This window comes from Hyalella azteca, unplaced genomic scaffold, assembly GCF_000764305.2.
Source record: "Hyalella azteca isolate HAZT.00-mixed unplaced genomic scaffold, Hazt_2.0.2 contig14952, whole genome shotgun sequence".
Lineage (NCBI taxonomy): Eukaryota > Metazoa > Arthropoda > Malacostraca > Amphipoda > Hyalellidae > Hyalella > Hyalella azteca.
This window is the reverse complement of record NW_025944818.1, coordinates 99,706-111,987: the sequence shown is the minus strand read 5'-3', so window position 1 is coordinate 111,987 and position 12,282 is coordinate 99,706. Positions and strand designations below refer to the sequence as shown.

The following is a 12,282-nucleotide window of genomic DNA, read 5'->3' as shown; positions in this document are numbered from 1 at the left end:
GAAGTAAGTATAGCTATGAGTGACGGGTGGTGAGAGAAATGTGCGCGGGCACGTCGTATTTTGATAGTGTATGTGTTTTGTTGTATTTAAATTTGATTGTTGTGTGTTTGTTAATAGTATTTAATGTATTGTATGTATGTTTTAGAGTATGTAGTTGTTTTATGTTGTATATTAAGATAGATTGGGGGTTTTTTCGGTTATCTGGCTTGACCATACATTAGATATCTAACCTATCTTGCCTAATCTCCTCTATTATCTATCATTAGATGATGCTTGTAAGCTGAATTATCCTTGGGCTCATAGTTTGATTGCAATGTGTTCATGTTTCACCTGATGTAACATTTCCACATGTGAAACAGTTCAATGTTCAATGCTTGGTCTGCACAGATCACAAGTCAGCTTTAGGACTGGTTCTGACATTTTAATTGTTATATTATTTTGAAAACAAACATATACATATTGAAAACTTCATAAAGATTGATGTGCCATTCCTGCACTTTTCCCCATTGGTTTCCTTAGTGCACATTCATCAAAAATCAAAATTAGACACCTACAAATATTCTTTTGGAGATTCAAGCTTAAATCAGTGACTTATTCAGAAACAATTTTTAGTCCCTGAGATCATCTTACAGTTGACAAACCATTGTGTAAAATGTTTTATTTCAAACAACCTGTGTGTATATAAATATATATATGCCATCCTAGTGCTTTACAGACAGATTAATTTCTCACTATTCAAGATATCACTGTAGATGACCTTCACTCAGGACCTTGAATATCAGGATTCACTAGACTTGTTAATTCTCACTGCAATGTTCACAGAATTTCCTTCTCCTCCCAGATTCGGGTCAAGTTCCGTGAGATGATAGCAGAGATGAACATCGCTGACACCAGCAGCATGCTCACCATGCCTATTGATAAGATGAAGCTCATGCTCAAGAATAACAATAAGGTTAGCTCTCTCAAACATGTCTTCAATAGATTCATTTTTCATTGATACATTATGCATTGTAATTAGAAAAATAAGTTCAGTTTTTCTAAGATGCACAGTTTGATTAGTATCATTATTATCATATATATCGTAGCTATTTATTTCCTATTTATTTTTATATATATATTTATTTTATTTTTATTTGTATATGAAGTTATTTTTCTAAGATGCAAAGTTTGATTAGTACCCTATCATTATTGTCATGTATAGTAGCTTTTCATTTCCTTATTAGGCTTCTTGCTCATCAATAAGCTATGAAAACAAAAAGTAAGAAAGTCATGTTTTCATTGAACATTTTATACTGGCAGCATCCATAGTGTGGAAGAATAAGTTATAAAAGAGTTAGTAACAATTACATTTATTCATAAGTAGACAAATTGTCTAAAAATTCTCCACGTTCAAGATAATTTTAGCATTGTATTCTAGAATGCCTGGCGAATCAGACAAAAAGGACAAAATTATGTTTCTAGAATACGTACAGGGTATTATTGTATTCTGAAATCTTTTATTTTCTGTAAAGTTCAATATCATATAACTTGAGTCTAGTTTATGCCTCAATACCTAGCAGCAGTAACTTGTAGTTTTAAATGATTCATATCGACTGTCATTACAGATCACAACACAAGGCCAGAACAAACTGGACTCACCGAGTGACTACATTGATTACCTGGAGAGAGATGACCTCAGTCCTAAGAACATCTTGAGAACACTCGAGTCCCTACAGGTCAGTGATGTTCTCCTTGATAATGCAAGATGTGTTCGTTCTAGATTTTCTGTGTTTCATGTTATCATTCAGTATTAGATTTGTGTTTACATTGTTATGCTTCAGGCAAAGAAATCACTTGCCTTATTTACTGTACTTAATCTTGTATTTCAAGATTTTTTTCACGTAGCATTCATAACTATCATTTGGGTGGAACCATTGGCTCTCCGATGTAAAGTGCTTCAGCTATCGAAAAACAATCAACTTTCCTATTGATGTTTTGGCTATCATTGCCATTAATTACAATGCATAAGCATGTTCAAGCATTGTTGAATAGTGTGAATTACGTTATGATCAGTCCGTTTAAGGTTTTAGTATTCCTTGATTAGGATCACATTTTCTACAACACATTAATTCGCTCGTTTGTTCAATATTCTTGACACTTCAAAAGGTTCAATATTGACATATTTATTAAGGCAGTGGCTTGATTTATTGCTGTTTCAGCATGTTTATATCAATAAATTCCTCTTGCATAAGGGGCCCGGTTGACTAGATATAGTTTTTGTTGTTGTATCATTGAACGCTTTTAACATGCAACTAAACTCCAAACATTGTTGCTCTCTTGAAATTTGTTCAGAAACTTTCAACCATGTAGTATATGTTAGATTTGTGGTTCCCACTAATGCTTATCATTTCAATCCTCTCAAGTTTGTGGAAAGTGTTGAATTTGAGTGGCAACATCGGTTTCAACAAATTTAATTTAATACTTGTTAAGAGATCATTTTTGTGAAGCATGGTTGGTGAAGTGCTAGAATGTCTGTAGTTGTTGCACTGCTAAGGCTTCATGTAATATTTTCTCAGGTGTCTCTTCGGAGCAACAAAATTCAGTTCCTATCAGATTTTGCTCAAAACGGCGGCCTAAAGCGACTCCTGAGCATCTTGAATGAGTGCTACAGAAGGTGAGATTCGCGGTGGTCAGAGTGAACCAGCTGGACATTGTCAGAGAGAGAAGTATGGCACGCTGTTCCAAAACTTTCTTATAATATTAACAAAACTTTCATTCTTGAGACTTGACTTGAGTTGTCTTAAGCTTTTGAACTTAATGAAATGTAGTCACTTCAGGTAGAGATCATCTTTGGTTACTCTAGTTGTTAGTGCGAGGAGTATGAAGATTTTTTTAAAAAGAATTTAAATTCAAATTAGGATTTTTATCTATTCTTTTTTTGTTTTATAAACTACTGCCTCCGAAATCTAAAAATGGATCTACAAATATGTTAAAAATTTTGAATGTTCGTATCTAAAGGCCAGGCAATGCGAGTTACCCTCAGAAGACAAAGGGTCGGACCAACGTGATGTTAGATTAATAATAATAAAGCAGTAAGCTTATTCTCATTACAGGGGCAGCCAGCAGTGGGACCCTATTGAACACGAAGCCATCAAATGTTTACGCGAGATCTGCAACAACATAATCGGCATCAAAGCATTCTTCTCGCACAAAGAAGCCTTCACCGTCCTTGCCCACTCCCTGAACCCCACCAAATCCACCATCATGTTGGAGGTCGTGAAGCTCATGTGTTCCTTCAGTTTACCGATGTGGCACGAACACGGCCTGGAGGGCCACAGCGAGGTGCTCGGAGCCATCACGGCCGTGGCAGACTTCAAAAAACAGGAAAGGTTCTACCCCATTATTGAAGGTCTTAGGATCAGTGATGAAGAAGGTCATAATAAGAACAGTGATGCTCTAAAGCTCAATTGTCTCTGCCTTGTTAATTCACTCATCAATTTTGTTCCTGATGATAACCTCGACTTCAGAATACATCTGAGGAACGAGTTCATGAGAACAGGATTGCAGGATTTGCTCGAGAGTCTCAGCACGAGTACTCATATCGATATCAAAAGACAGCTCGAAATATTCAATAAGTACAGAACAGAAGATTTTGAGGATTGGCAAGATAGATTTTTCAACCACATTGATGACATTGATGACCTGGGGCGGTGTTTTGAGATCGTACGAAACCAAGTCCAGGACTCAGAGTGTGAGCTGCAGCTGCTGTCCATCCTGCAGCACCTGGCGTTCATAAGGGACGAAGAAGGCGTACGCAGTTCGTATTATCGTCTCATAGAAGAGTGCGTTACGCAAATCGTGCTCCATCGCGACGGCTGCGATCCAGACTTCCGCTCAACGAGGCGTTTTGACCTCAAGGTGGATCATCTGGTGGAGCAGCTGAAGAAGGAGAGTCAAGCCAAAGGCCAGACAATCGCGCTGGAGTATCAGAAGCAGCTTGACGACGCGCTCTCTGAGAAACATAAGCTCGAGGCTGAACTCGCCCAGAGCCGCGCCAAGATAGAAGATCTTCAGAAGTTCGGCGCCCAGGGAGACCCCAGTAAGAAAGGTGGCCTCATGGTCGTGCCTGGCCTCAGTGAGGCTATTGGCAGAGGGCTACCGCCCCCTCCACCTCCCGTGCCTGGTGGTGGTCCTCCTCCACCGCCACCACCTCCAGGTATGGGTGGCCCTCCACCACCACCTCCCCCTCCAGGAGGTTTCAGAGGACCGCCTCCGCCACCTATGCCTGGTAGTTCAGCTCCTCCCCCGCCACCCATGCCTGGTGGTCCCCGTCCACCGCCTCCACCAGGTGGTCCAGGCTTTGGCCCGCCACCACCTCCCGGTGGTCCCAGACTGGCAGCCCCTGCAGGTCTACCTCACGGCATGACGCTGCGCAGGGCGAGCATCAAGCCTGAGGCGCAGACCAAGCGCCTTCAGTGGAACAAAGTTACGCCTCAAAAGATGAGTGAGAAGAGCGTGTGGGTGAAGCTCAATAAAAAGGAACCGAACATTAAGAAACAAGTTCTCGAGACGCTCGGTGCAAATTTCGCAGTAAAGCAAGTGAAAAAGAAAGCCGTAGATGGAGCTGAAAAGTCAGTTAAAAGGGAGAAAGAGTTACGGGTTTTAGATACAAAAACTAATCAGAATTTGTCTATAGCTCTGAGAGGCCAGTACAAACATCTGTCTCTTGAAGAAATACGTCTCGCTATCCTGAGGTGCGATGAGCAGGTCTTGTGCTTGGATTCTTCTGGCTGTCTGGACTCGGCTGCCATTCAGACATTGATCTCGTCTCTTCCCGACCATGACGTCATCAACAAAGTTGTAGCTCTCGAGGACGATCCTGACGACCTGGCTGAAGGCGAGAAGTTCCTGCACACCATCGGCAGGATCAAGAAGTTTGTTCCTATTTTGCGCAACATGGCGTTCAAGGTGGAGTACCCGCAAATGTTGGAAGACGTTCGTAGGGATATTGTCAACACCCGCGCCGCTCTTGAAGAGCTAATGAATTCCAAAAAGTTTGAACGCGTTCTCTATTACATTCTCGAGTTCGGTAACGTTTTGAACTCTGGCTCTCGGAACGCCGACACTATCGGCTTTGACATCAGCTTCCTTCCAAAGCTGGCCAACACAAAGGATGTCGACGGCCAGACGTTGCTGCATTACCTCGCTGAGACCATGATAAACGAGGAGCCTGAGTCAGCAGATTTCGAGGATGGGTTGCTGCACTTCGCGGCAGCTGAGAGAGTCAACGTCGACCAAGTCAAGGCAAACCTTGCGAAGATGAAGAAGGAGATCAACAATATTGGCAATGACCTGCAGAGACATCACAAGCAGGATCCCGAAGATCGGTGAGTTATTAGGTGTTTTGGGTGTTGTTTTAGCGCCACTGCTATAGTCGGACATGTTTTGTAATTTTATAGTCAAATTGTTAATGTACTCATGACAATTTAGCAAAGTGGAGCTCGGAGAACATAGTGCCTGAAATTTAAGACTCTCTGTTATAATTTGCAAGTCGAGCCCAGAAAATGTCAGTAAAAGAAAGAATCGTTCACGCCAATATTATTCATAGAACTCCCATTGAGCTTTTTTGAGAAATTAGAATGACATTGGCAAGAATATTTTAGGTTCTTCCCAGTGTGATTGCGGAAATGAATTTATTAAGTTCTATCCTAAAACTACTGTAGGTGGCAACAAGTTGTACCGCATGTATGCTGCCGTAAGCAGTAACTTAGGTTGTGCTGTAATTTATAGCTTAATAACCTGAGTTGCACCGCTCGTACTGCTGCTGTAGGGAGTAAGTTAGGTTGTGCCATAGCTGTAGATAAAAACTCAAGTTGTGCCGCAGGTTCCGCGAGAAGTTTGAGGAGTTCTACGAGAAGGCGGACGGGGAGGTGTCGCTGCAGGAGACGTCCCTCGAGATGATGCTCAAGTGCTACAAGACCGTCTCCGAGATCTTCACCTTCGAGGTCTCGAAGTACGCACTCGAGGACTTCTTCAAGGACTTCAATGAGTTCATCGCCCTTTATTCGGTGGGTTATTGTGGTTTATGGGTAAGGGTTTTTGGTGGTTAATAGGCATAGGTTTAAAAGTATTTTGGGCACGTTTGTTAGGTTAATACTGATTGTTGTTGACTTAGGTTTCGTTCACATCAGTAGCCTACAATCATTTCTCCCACGTTACAAATATTTCATAAAAATGGCCAGAGCAATTTTCTGACATACCTCAATTATCCCGCAAAATTGGCGGATGACCCTGCAGATGTACCGGTAGGTAATAATAATCACCCACACGCAGGGGTAGCGCGTCTGGTGTTGAAAAAATAGGGTTTTGGTATTGGAGGAAAGTTTGCTTATTTTGATTAGTTTCTCTTGTAATTTGGTATCCTATGGATCTAGGCCGGGTTCATACTACACTGCCGGGCACATGCCTGTCACGGCTGGTGTGAATGTTTCTATAGAATGCATCAAAGAATACAGAACTGGGCCGAGACTGGCATATGCCTGGCACTTGCCCGTCAGTATGGTGTGAACCTGTATTTAGTGTTACACATGTCACCGTGGTTTCTCGATGTATTATATCTATGTTGGCATCGAGCGTGTGTTAAAACACTGCGGTGAAACACTTTTTTTCCGAAACATTCATGTTCTTCATGGTTATGTAAAGTTTTTATTTTGCTACAGAAAAATTGCACTTTAATTTTTCGAATTCGATTTGCATCAGATGGACGCTAGGCTGAGAATGCATACGTACAACTAAGCCAGCAGGAAAAAAATATAACTCAGTATTCACTGCGGTGAGTGACAGAGAGCGCATTTTCTCGTCCGTCCGTGACGTGAAGTCACGGACGGACATGACGAGGACAATAGCGCCTTTCTTTCCATAAATGAGAAAATGCACTAAAAAGGGCTCAAATTATGCCGAGTGTCAAAAGTTGAGGAGGCATGAACTTGTGTTAGTTCATCTGTGAACTTAGGGTTAAAGCTCAATATATTGTATGTAATTTTCAACCGCAGTATAATTTAATTTGTTTGTTGTGATGATCAGCGCTGTAAAGAGGACCTCATACGACGCCAAGAGAAGAAGCGGCGCGACGAAGAGGCTGCAGCTCGAGCTGAACTGGAGCGCGCTGACCGAGCTGACAGAGACACGAGGCAGCGCGCCCTACAGGACGTCACCAACGACCAAACAAACACGGAAGTCATGGACCAACTGGTGCAGCTCATCAACACGGGACAAGTCTTTGATGTGATGGGGCGGCGACGGCGGCAGCCCAAGAGTGCAGGTTAGTCTTTGATGTGATGGGGCGTATGTGATGGGGCGTAGGCGGCGGCAGCCCAAGAGTGCAGGTTAGTCTTTGATGTGATGGGGCGTAGGCGGCGGCAGCCCAAGAGTGCAGGTTAGTTGACAGGTCTCGCATCAAGAGGTGCCTGTAGCACTTTTTTAGCAGTATCTTTTTGTTTAACTTTTAACTACGATATTTTAGGATTTCATCATAATGAAACGCTCACAAAACGGCGGATTTAACACAAATGCAAGAGTGGTTAGCATCTCCTTCGAGGTTGAATAATATGTATCATCATCCTATTAATATTTATCATTCGTCCGTCATAATATTAAAATTTCTTTTCTTAGCATTCATGAGAATCCTAGTTTTTGGACCCAAGCCCTTGTATTTGTCACGTACGTGATGCGTGATGTTGTCGCTAAGGAGGCACCCACGACGGACGGAGCAGTAATATTAAAATCAAGACCATTAACAGTTGAATCCCATAACGTGTCGTTGACCTTGAAATGTTTACTGAAAATTATTTTTATATAAATTATTTCAATTCAGGTATTTATTGAATATTTTCAAAATTCTCATTATATTCGTCAACTAACGTATTTATTGAATATATATATTTTAACATTTTGTATTCATTGCTTAGCGGAGCGGCGTGCAGAACAGCTCAACAGGTCCCGCTCACGGTCTGGTCTCACCTCCCCCTCCTCATCCTCCAAATTGTGAGAATTTTCTACAGTCAATAACCTGATCGCTTGGGAATAATAACCTTAATGTATACCATTAATAACATCAATTTAATCATTAATAAACTTAATTTATCAATAACATCAATCAAAATTCTGCTACATTGATGCTTTTTGAGTTTTTGAGGTCATTATCTAATTGTATGTTTGGATCTATAAGGGATTTATTAATAATTATGAATCCTTAACGAAGGATAAGCTTCTTAGCTTGACGTGACAAACGCATTATGTACTTAAATTATTTGATAAGGACAATCTAAGATTGATTTAATTACTGAAAGAAGAAAGCTAGTTTTAGAGGTCCAATTATTGGTCGTTGCATGATTCGATCGGTACAATTATGTACGTACTGCATGAGCGTGTAATGTGGTTGTTAAATGCTATGCATTTACATACCATTAAATAAATCACGTTAAAAACGTCAAGTTCAACTGTTAATAATAAATATTGTACAGGTCAGCAGCTCCTGACACGCTGGATGGGCTGCTGTCAGGGGCTGACGAGAACGGCATGCTGCCCCGCAAGTCTCGCCCTCGCGAGCGCCGCGCCCCTGGACTGCCCACAGGTCTCGAGTCTCGTGATCGTCTCGTCGAGTCGTCGGCAGGAGGTGCCCCGACCAACGGAGGGGACCAGGCTGCGCTGCTGCAACGCCTTCGTGATCTTTGAAACACCGATTTTGATGATTATTTTATAGTCTTCAAGTTACTGACTATTGTTGTTTTAGAGAGCGTTTGATAAACGCTGTGTAGTTGCAGTTACTGCCAGACGCTGCATTGAAAATTGATGACAGTGCAGTGTAAGTGCAGTAACTGCCTGATGCTGCGTTGAAAAGTCATTGATGACAGCACAGTGTAAGTGTAGTAACTGCCTGATGCTGCGTTGAAAAGTCATTGATGACAGCGCAGTGTAATTGCAGTTACTGCCTGATGCTGCGGTGAAAAGTCCTTGTTGGCTCTCTAACTTCATTGCCATTTCCACCTGAAATTGTTCTCTCCTTGAAGGGTTTTGTGTTCAACAGAAATTTGTGTTTATCTGAAAAATTGATATCGTCATTGGTCACCAGTGAACGTGCAATAGCTACTACGATTCATCGCGGAAAATTCACGATTGTTATTCTTGACCTTCGCGTGTTAATGCGAATATTGGTTGCATTAAAATCACCTTGAAAAACCTGAAAAGTTTGCTTTAAAGTTGTTAAATTTTAATAAGTGATTTCCCTGATACGTGCGCGAGGACGTATTTGTTTCTCCATGTTGAAGGATATTATAAATACTTTCTGCTATATAATTGACTCCGCACAAATACTGTTAAATTTATGGTCTGGTAATATTATTAAATGTATGGTCTGTAATTGGCTCGTCTGTGGATATATTTAGCTCTAACGATGAATGCTTGTCTTCCATCTTCTATTTTGTTTTCGCTATAAAAAAAACTGCCGTGGCAAAATTCCGCTGTAACGTTGATTCTGGTTGCACATTTTTGCTACAACAAATGATGCTATTTTTGTAGTGCAATTTTGTGTGACATGTCTTCCAAATATTTTATTCCATTGTATTGTACATTTGACCAACCTCGGCTATTGGATAGATTTGACGTCGCCTCAGAGTGTTCGTTGCTGTACAGTATCAGTTCTTTATTTAAGTCATATATATTATTTGCTGACAATTTACCATTTCAGGTTTAAATTATACTGAGAAGTTAATAATAAGCTTTGCTAAAAGGGCTTTGTAAAAAGTGTTGTGCATTTCTATCTTTTATAAGCATTTATTTGACTTGATATAAAATATTAAGACTTGCGGTTATTACCGCACTATTTCTTCACGTTCTCCAACCTGCCGATATGTGAAAACCTAGCGCGCATTTGGAAAATTGTTGTACCATTTATTTGAGCCTTCTTACGTGTTTGTTCCACTGTTCCATGTTCAATAACCCCTCTTCCATGGTCCATTACCCTTGTTCCGTGTTCCACGACATTTGTCTGTCTGGCACAAACATGCCTGCCTTCACTTGAGCCTTGTGTTGTGCCATTCTTATATTACAGAAATTTCTTCATAAGCAATTTACTCTCAGTCAAATAGTCCACTGATAAGCGTTCAAAATGTCGTCTTTATAGTATTCGCAAAGTGTATTCCTGTTTACGTCTTGCAGAACTTCAGTTAAACAACTCTCTTGTCTTCAAAGTTTTTCTTCACTAAAGACCGCCCAGGTTATGTACCCAGCAGGATCTTCTAGTTCTTATTCCAGTATTATGCATTGAAGTTAACCAGGGTATAATTTTGAGACCTGTGATTGAATGTTTCTATGATCACTAGAAATTTGAAATTAATAGACAATAATCTCGAGGCTCGTAACCAGATGTCTCTTTGACAACTAGAAATTCGAAGTGTGGGTGTATTTTCGTGTTAACTTCTTGTGTGCTAATATTTTATTGTTGCTACGACATTCCGCTTGATGTTGATTACCTGCTCTTCTTATTTGGAAAATCCTTTAAGGAAGGAAACGAATTCCATCTGACCGAGGCGAATATGAGTAATGGACACTTTTATTTACTGATTGGTCTTTCTAAAGGCACTTTGTACTAGGGAATTTTAGTACATCACTGTGTACAAAACGAATTCCACCCGACAGAGGTGAATATGAATAATGGTCACTTTTATTGACTGTTTGGTCTTTCTAAAGGCACTGTCTACTGGGGAATTTTAGTACATCACTGTGTACAAAACATTACGCATTCCACGAACGTTATACGATATTTTCCGTCAGTTACTGCCACGGTGTCGCGCCGCTCAATCAAACCGCATTTAATATTGCGTGTAACGCACAAACTTGGCGTCACGCTTCCTACATTTGTTATTTAATGTTCCCCTTTTTGATTCAGTTTCTTTATAACTTTGACGTTTTATGCAAAAATAGAGCATGCAAATCCTTTGCATCTGCTGCTGTTCTTTTATTACTTAAACTGTTGCGAGCAGACTTTTATGCACTACAATGACGTGGTCGTCTGATGTGTTCACTCGCAAAAAATTTCGGACCTTAGAAGGTTGGTTTCAAACTGCGACACGCGATAAGTTGAGTCTGTGTTAATTGTATTATAAGATTTTTATTGTGCCTTGAGATGACTGCCTTCCCGCTGCTGTGATGCAGCATAAGCCAGAGGTGCCTTTGCATTTCCATATATTGTTATGGTAGCCACAGTCTTTTTATCCTATTGAAAACCACGGGTATAGCAAAGATATTTTTTTTAATCTTTGAGATATGTCGCATCATATTGTAGTATCTTGTAGACACTCGTTGCAGGATAGTTAGTCTAGTTTCTTACGCATAACTTGCAATTTTCTCACAATTTTATCGACATTCCAGCAAAAGATCAGTTGAAACGGGAATGCTGCAAGCGTCATGCGTTGTTAAATTGTGTGAAATTAGAGAGCAAGTTAGCCACTATGACGCTCTAATGTAAACTTCAATTATTTGATTTATTAAGCTCTTAATCGAAATGTCAATCAACCATCAGTCAATGATGGTTGTTCCATCAGTCAATCAATCAACCATCAATTAATGATGGTTGTTGTATTATAGAAATTCTTGTCGCTCTTCAGCAGCGAGAGTCTGGCATCACAACGCAGAGGTTCCCTCAGGCAGAACTATTCTTAATCCGCAATCTTGCCTCGATACGGTCCGCGTTTTTGCCGACCTTTTAAACGAGCCCAAAAACGGAAAAAGGGGAAATTTTCGATTTTAGGGTAGACGCTCCCCTTAAGCGGGGAAACTTGCGTGTTGAACTCGAGTTGCTTGTCCGACTTGAGGATAGGTTATGAAGAAGTCGCCTGTGTCACCAGCGGAATATATTACAACATAATTATTATTAACGCGTTGTTACAGCCTGCGTTCGCATCATTAGTCTTAGCACTGCGGAGGCAGATTTACAAGACGAAATCTTGGATGAATTTGAAACTGAGTGCCGTTCTTTCAACATTTCTAATTAATAATGTGAACTTATAATTAATAACTGATGAACATGTCTAATCAATGATGTGATGACGTAATAAATACTTCTGCACTACAATGGTAACGGATAAAATGAAAGAAACAACAACAAAGTTCCAAGCTAAAGGGGGGAGCAACATTATTGTTGTGCCCGAAGGTCATCTGATAATAAATCTTTTATGGAAATGATAAATTTAATAAAGCAAATATTGAATAATCACATGGCCGTTATTTGTATATGAACTGCTATGA

At 40.5% G+C, this 12,282-nt stretch overlaps 1 protein-coding gene across 1 annotated transcript; it reads left to right on the top strand.

The window, feature by feature from the left end:
* Positions 1-841: 841 nt before the first annotated feature.
* LOC108664668 (protein diaphanous) lies at positions 842-11,234 on the top strand (the record flags this gene model as incomplete). The annotated part of the gene is made up of 8 exons (XM_018151331.1): positions 842-952; positions 1,605-1,715; positions 2,556-2,653; positions 3,093-5,366; positions 5,864-6,047; positions 7,063-7,300; positions 7,947-8,022; positions 8,502-11,234. Coding segments are annotated over 8 exons (3,303 nt in total), but the record flags the coding sequence as incomplete, so codon positions are not given.
* Between the last annotated feature and the right edge of the window lie 1,048 nt (positions 11,235-12,282).